Genomic DNA, 7675 nt, shown 5'->3' on the forward strand with positions numbered 1-7675 from the left:
TATATATATATATATATATACGAATATAATATATAGAAAGAAAAAGAAAGACGAAAAAGAAAGAAGAATGTGGCATATATAATACACGATTTACACGGACACGAACCACGTTCTCGTCCTATGATTTGATCGACAATGTTAGATAGACGTGGTACGTAGTTCCTTTTTTGAAAATGTAGACGTGGAGCGCTAGTGCCCTCTCTCACGCTTCTCTCTAGTAATCACTAGATTTACTAAAGACTTTTTCCCCACTCTCAAGTTTCTCTCATGCAACGTGTATCGTGGTTAGGCTAACTGCTATTTGTCAACTTTGAACTTTGGATTTGGAATAATCTTGTTCGAGCATGGTCGTAGCAGGTCACAGCTGGTCATATACAGCAGGTCCGATGACTGATCTGATCTGAGATCATAGTACGTACTGTACGAGGCACCGTGGTTACGACTGTGCGACCAAAGTTTAACGAATAATTACATAAGATTATTGTTCACGTACGATGGCAAGTCTCGAAAGTTTCGACGCGAGAAATCTACTGGCAAAATACGGCTGGGCCGAAGGTAAGTATGGTTATGATCTTATGCATTTTTTCAATCCAAACGATGCGGCGCATTCGTCCTCCGTCACGTGGAACGATACGTTACTTCGAAACATTTGTCTCTTTCGTCATCCCGATTTCGTCCACTTCTGTTTTTGTAGTATCCCCTTATATCTATTGCTGCGTTCCGTTTCATGATGTATCATTTTGTTCTTGTTCAATATTAAACAAGGATAAACTGATACATTATACGCATCGTGCAACGGAGCCGCTCACGAGACACGTGCGATAGGCAACGAGAGGCAAAAAACGAAATCATACTAATAGGGCTCTTTTTTTTTGTTTTTCGTGATATAGGTAAAGGACTTGGTAAAAATGAAAACGGCATAACGGAACCCGTGAGACTCGACGTGAACATGAATAAGGCGGGTATAGGTTTCGACGAGAGTCTCGCCCTGCCTTGGTACGACAAATTGTATAACGACGCTGCTAAAAACGTTAAGGTGCAATCGCACGGTGACACAGTTTCTTTGACCGTTGTCGACGAAAGCACTTTGAAAAATACGCGTCGGCACAACTTTCAACAAAAATTTGTGTCTGCAGAGAGTATGAATGCGCATGACACTTCGCACGATCAGACGTTAGATAGGGTACATAAGCCGAGAGAAGAACGCACTCCAGCATTGAGTGGAAAATTGAAGAGGATTGCGGAGCAGGATAGAATATTTTCAAACGCTATGACTTCTGCTCCGGTATTTCCAGCCGCGCAAGTCTCATCATCGTCGTCAGTCACAACTTACAGGAAGACGAATGCGGATTCAGACGTGGAGAAGAGCGAGACTGAATTGGATAATAATTCAAGCGTATTGCAAAAAGCAACATGCAACACGAATTCTCCATTTATCAAGTCTAAATCTGTGAAGAAGAGAAACCGCAGGTCTATAAGTAAGCTAGTGAAGCAACTGAGCACTTGTAATTTAGAAGAGAATAGAAAAAAGGAGGAAGAGAATAGAAAATGGGAGGAAGAGAAGAAAAAGAAGGAATATCGTCTTAGACATACCATAAAGCTGAAGCACAAGACAAATATAAAGTGTACAGTACATACAATAGAGTCAAGCATAATGTCGACTGCATGGTCTGCAAGAAAATTACATTCAGCAGTATCGAGTAACGGAGCAACTTTACAGCCTGCAAGAAAATCATATTCAGCATTGAGTAACGGCATTGTGAGAAACAAAGTGAATTATTTATTTGATGAAGATAGCAAAAATCAATTACATACTCAATTAATTTATTCTCTACCCAATAATGAAGATGTAAAGCATGTCTCTTCTCCTGTAGTACCGCGAACGTTAGTGCTTCGTAGCCTTATTGCCAAAAAAAGTGTTAAAAGAGAGGAAATTTTGGAAAAGGAATTGATAGATAAACAAAATATTCAAGCGGCTAGGCTTAGTTGCCAAGCGATTGATCATAGCTCAGAGATACACTTTCCCACCTTGGACACGGCTAATAAAGTAATACAGGCAAGATACAAGGCGAAACAAATCACAGAAATAGAGAGATTATTTTCGACAGATGATTCACAGCTGACCACTGTGAAAAAATTGAACAAAGGATTTTATCTCTACGATGCACTTAATAAACGTTTCCAGCAAGATTTTCAGCCTACAGATTTTATTCGTAAAACAGATAGAAGTAATTTATGTATAGAAGACCAAAAATTGCATAAAAGACATATAAAAAATCAAATATTAAAAAATAAAACGAAGAAAAATGGGCGCGATTATTGTAAAAAACTCAAGATAAAGATTTCCGCAGATCAAGTGAATTCTGTAATAAAAGACTTAAACGCATGTAGTCTTACTGAAGAGGTAAATGTAATTACCGTTAAAAGTACACCCACTCAAACTCATCTCACGCATGATTAAAAAAAGGAAAACCAAAGTTTTTACTTACACTTTACAACTAACTTGTTAGATATTGTTTATAACTTGACCATTCTAAACAAGTCTAATAATTAATTGTAAATTATATTGTATAACTGATAAAAAAAACATGAATATAAAACGATCTAATACTCATTGACGCCCACTTTCATAATATATGGGTTAATGAGAAAGTTAGGTTAACTAAAACTTGAAAGTTAATTAAAACACATTTTAATAAGCTTATAATCAAATAAACTAAAGATTACGTGTACATCAGTTGAGTTGGCATCAAGTTAACTTGATGGTTAAGTAAACAAACATGGTTAAACATTAAACTTCTTTAGTAATTTTTAACCTTTAGGTAACCATACATTGTGAAAATGGGCCTGAATTATTTGTTCATTATACGTTTATTTTTATTTTTATATATAGTATATTTTGTGCTGCACTTTTAATCTTCTATTTCATATTATGCTGTATCATTTTTCTATTAGAGGAATTCAGTAAAATTCGTTGAATTATTTGCTCATCAGTCATTTGATTTTTATTTTATATATAATATATTCTGTACTGCACTTTTAATCTTATTTTATACATGATCATGCTGAATCATTTTTCTACTAGAGGAATTTAGTATAATGCATTATTTTCTTTGATTCCGAATATTATGAAACGAATTACTTTGACAATTAATTTTTATTTCAACTTACAAGTTTTTAGTTGTGTATTTAGTTACATAAATTTAATTTATAAACATTGCTTGTCTATGACAATTCCATTATACAATTGAAAATAAATATTAACGACTACGATGATTAATTATGATTACTTCTATTTCATAGATATCATGATGTATTTCAATGATAGTTTCAATGTAACTATTTTTTATCATTTTCATTATAACCATCATGATTATATTCTGCTAATTTATGTATTTCATTTTAATCTCAAGAAAATTAAAATTCGGAATCAATGTTTTGAAACAAAATCAGTAGTAATCGTTGTAAGCTGAGATAAAAATTCCATCGAAGTAATTTGTTTCAAAATTTAGATACGACAATTAGTTGTAAGTGCTAATTAATAATTAGTGCTAATTAGTAAAATTTGGTAATTGTTAAGATCAGCGTCTGTAAGCAAAGTTCCTATGTAAGTAAACGAATATAAAATGTGCGTATTGTAATTGTTTTTATATAAAACTTCTTCGTTGTATGTATTTTTAATAAATAAAACTTGCATCAAGTTCTTTTATTTTTTATTCGAAATGCAACATAACAATATTTATATTTGTCTTATGCGCAATTCCTGTTGTCAACGTTTAAACGTACGTATGAATCGATGTCCTTTTCTAAAGGCGTTAGAAACGCTTTCGCAGAGATGTAAATAATTTATTGATACTACAGCACGATATAAAATGATGTATCTAACTTATGTTTCATATACCATCGTCAAAATTTATGTATCTCGAAAGGGATGAGGTGTATCTTTCGGTTGACCTTTTTTTTTGTTCACATCATATGAAGAATGACGAAAGTTGCAAAACGATGATACATTTCGTATTAATGTATTTTTTTGCAAATGTATATCAATAATTATAATTATACTACAGCTTGCCAACACTCGTATTTAGATAGCACGGAGTATTATGATGGCTTAGCAGAGACTAACGGTAAAAAATTCAGCGTCAAATCTATTCTTATAAAATAAAATGTCAATTTTCTAAGGCCACTAGGGTATTCCATAGAATCATTTCAATCGCATCCTCCACCTTAAGTTACAAATGTCTCGTCGTCATGGACCATGCGAATGCATCAATTTTTGAAGCATACGATTTTACTATTCGCAAACTCCCCTTCCCGGCTGTCCCGGTTTTTTTAATCGTCCTGATATGACATAAAATGATATACGCGGTGTATTACAAATTTCGGAAAGATTATACTTAAACGCTAAATTATAACAAGTCTCTACTAGAGTTCAAATCGAAGATTCTAGCAAATGTTAGGCTATATCGTCAAGCTCTTAACAGCTATCTTAATGGTCTATCTATCATTTGTTATATATAGGTATATTTTTTTCTAATATTGCAGTGCGGCTTCGATAAATGAATTTTCAATCAATAAATATGTAATATTATCAATAATATTATGTAGATCGCAAACTGTACTGCTGTCAAACAATAATGCAAACTGTAATATTATCTAGCATTTATGGATATTTATTTTAAAGACGATAAACAAAACTGCCGCACTACAATATCATTTGATGTTTGTTCACTTAATTTGCGCTTTATATGTATTTGTTGGAATTTATTGAAGACAGTGTGATTTATATCTAGAATCTACTTCTGAAAGTCTGATTCACAAGCTGCGAAAACTAAGTATATATAATTATATTACATATAAATATATAAAATTCATACGCAATTCCTAAGGAAATAATACTAAAAAGCACACGCATACAAAATAATTCAATTCGAATGTACCGAAGTTGAGTAGATATGTTTTAGAGAAAAGTTTTGTTTTTATTTTTGTCTATTCAAAATGTATCTACAAAATGCATATTTATATTTACATGGTTTTATCGATATAAAAATGTATGGACTAAAATTGTGCACGGACTCTTTTGGACATTACCTTTCAAGGATACATGAAGGAAATATTTGATTATAAAATTTGTCTTCAATAAGCGTTAGTTTCAACAAAGCCTTAGTATGTCGAAAACATAACGCAATAAATATGCTAGGTTTTCGCGAAATTAAAAATTGAAAACTTATTCTTTTAACTGTCTGAAGTAATAATATAAATCGAACTAAAATATAATAACAAGATAACATTTTTATACAATATAAAACAATTTTTTAGTAATATTAATCGAAATACCAGTAAATTTTAAAAAGTCAATTTTATTTACGAATAAAAGACGAAATTCAGATAACGTTATTAGAACAAGTCATTATTTTGTTGTTTAAATAGAAATTAAATTAAAATATATTTATATCCTATGTTACTAAACAGGAAGCAATTTTCACATATTTAATTTATAATATTATACTATGCTTAGGAAACATAAGGCTATTTAGGAGATTCGGAAACATGTAGATTAATAATATTATAATGCTATTACGTTCCTAAATAATTTCGCATAAGTACGTGGAAGCAACAGCATTATTTGTATTATTAAAATAAAGGGAAGCTTCGCTTCCCTGTGACTTTCCAGCCACAAGATATTCAATTGTCAATTCTTGTGAAGAATCGTAACAAAATTCATATCGCGCGGAAAATTTTCTATGTTTCATAGATAATTATATGATTTAATTGTCATTAGGAAGTGACAATCGAGAAGTTCAACACATTCGAAAAAACTGTCCATGAACACACTTCTTTCTCATAGATTACATCTTGTCGTTTTTTTTTTAATCATGTCTTACATAAACAGGCGGAAAAAATAATGTAAATTATATAAAAGATCTAATTGACAGCGTATATCCTTAAATACTACTTTGGTTTAAATAGAAAAATATACAAAACCTTCGGTGTGTCGTCTGTCACGATTGTTACACGTATTGTACCAATTGCACCGATATCAGTTAACGTTAATATTTATATATATTAATCAATTAAAACTTCGCGTTTACTATACGCGAAATAAATAATTCGTAAGAAGACAGAGAACCGTTAATCGATGGACTTTCGGTTAGATTCTATATATCGGTGCAAATTGGCCGTAGTCTTGTAAAACTTAAAGGCTTAATCTATTAATCGTAAACTAACAATGGAAATTGGACACAGCCTGACAGAATCGAAGATTTGCGAAAATTCATTGAAGATTCTATCGCCTCAAAACTCGAATTACATTTTTTACAATGAACCATGAGTTGCATAGCAAATAGCGTAATGATAGAAAGTAATAACAAGCAATATTTCGATGTCTGCGCAAATAGATTTATAAATAAATAATTTCATAAGAAATCGAAGTGAGAATTTCCTCGAAGCTTTTTATAAATGGGGAAATTCACAGCTTCTGTATCATTTCTCTCACCTATTTAATTCCACTCGCGATTTAGCAGGAAGCTCGATAAAAAAAAAATTAAGTCTTGTAACAACGTATGGAATCAATGTTATCAGAAGTGTACTTAAACGCACTTGTTTATAGTTTTTCTCTTGAAGACATAGTAGCCGGCGTTTCGGCCGCTTCTGCTCAAAGAGATCGGTCTTCTGTAATCGCGAGTACGATTGCTGCACAAAACGCTCGTATCGTTCACTTTTGTCCAAATCACATACATATTGGACGCATTGACCTTGTGCGTGGTAATAGCGTTCCTGAGCACGCAGGGATCTATTTTGCGAGGTATATAACTGAATCCAAGATGGTTGAGGGGCCGGACTTTCGCGCGCTTCGCGCATAAACCCGTTACGTAAACGTCCTCCAAGTGTAGCAACGGCGTTATCAACGCTGCTTGATATAATTTAGCTGCCACACCCACACTCATAACATACCCTGTGCCTGATAAATAATTTGGATATGTTTTCTCCGAGTACATATACTTGGGCGTATACCTACGGTAAATTGAAATCAATCCCATTTTTAATTTTTTTTTTTTTTTTTTTTTACATCTTGCTAAATAAGTGTCGGTTCACAATAAGAATTTTAAGAAGATAGATATAGCAATCAAAGATTAGAAGTGTTGTTACTTTCGTTACTTATTATAATTTCTAAATTTAATCAAAGTATTTTTATAACTATACTATTTAACGCACTTATATTAGAGCTGTTACTTTTCACCTACTTCAAATATTCGAAGCTTCGAACTTCGACCTTTCGAAGTTTAAGATACCTTCGAACTTCGACCTTTCGAAGTTTAAGATATCTTCGAAGCTTCGAACTTCGACCTTTCGAAGTTTAAGATACCTTCGAAGCTTCGAAGTTTCGAAGTTTCGAAGTTTCAAAAAATACGTTCGTGCAAATGGTAAATTTACAAGTAAAATTTACAAATATTTTAAATAAAAGAATATATATATATATATGCTGAAATGGTGAGTGGGTAAGTGTGCGTGCGTGTGTGCGTGCATGTGTGTGTGTGTATGTGTGCGTGTGTGTGTACGTGCGTGCGTGTGCGTATGTCAGTGGATGGGTGGACGTATGTAGATGGATGATTGAGTGCGGATGGATGAATGACTGTGGATAGGTGAGTAGGTGATTGAGTGTGGGTGGATGTGA

At 32.8% G+C, this 7675-nt stretch overlaps 2 protein-coding genes across 5 annotated transcripts in view; one reads left to right on the forward strand and one right to left on the reverse strand.

Moving 5' to 3' along the window:
• Positions 1–218: 218 nt before the first annotated feature.
• Positions 219–3939, forward strand: LOC105457108. The gene is made up of 2 exons (XM_011701564.1): positions 219–555; positions 891–3939. Exons 1-2 carry the CDS (start codon positions 495–497, stop codon positions 2459–2461), a joined length of 1632 nt encoding a protein of 543 aa, XP_011699866.1. The 5' UTR covers positions 219–494; the 3' UTR covers positions 2462–3939.
• A 1401-nt stretch (positions 3940–5340) lies between these two features.
• LOC105457110 (beta-1,3-galactosyltransferase 1-like) overlaps positions 5341–7675 on the reverse strand; it is a 4911-nt gene continuing 2576 nt past the window's right edge. For all 4 annotated transcript variants that reach the window (XM_011701568.1, XM_011701569.1, XM_011701566.1 and 1 more), the window contains exon 5: positions 5341–7014. In XM_011701568.1, the coding sequence (XP_011699870.1) occupies positions 6591–7014 (424 nt within the window). In that variant the 3' untranslated portion in view covers positions 5341–6590. The remainder of the gene's footprint in view (positions 7015–7675) is intronic.

This window comes from Wasmannia auropunctata, unplaced genomic scaffold, assembly GCF_000956235.1.
Source record: "Wasmannia auropunctata unplaced genomic scaffold, wasmannia.A_1.0 LD335365.1, whole genome shotgun sequence".
Taxonomy (NCBI): domain Eukaryota; kingdom Metazoa; phylum Arthropoda; class Insecta; order Hymenoptera; family Formicidae; genus Wasmannia; species Wasmannia auropunctata.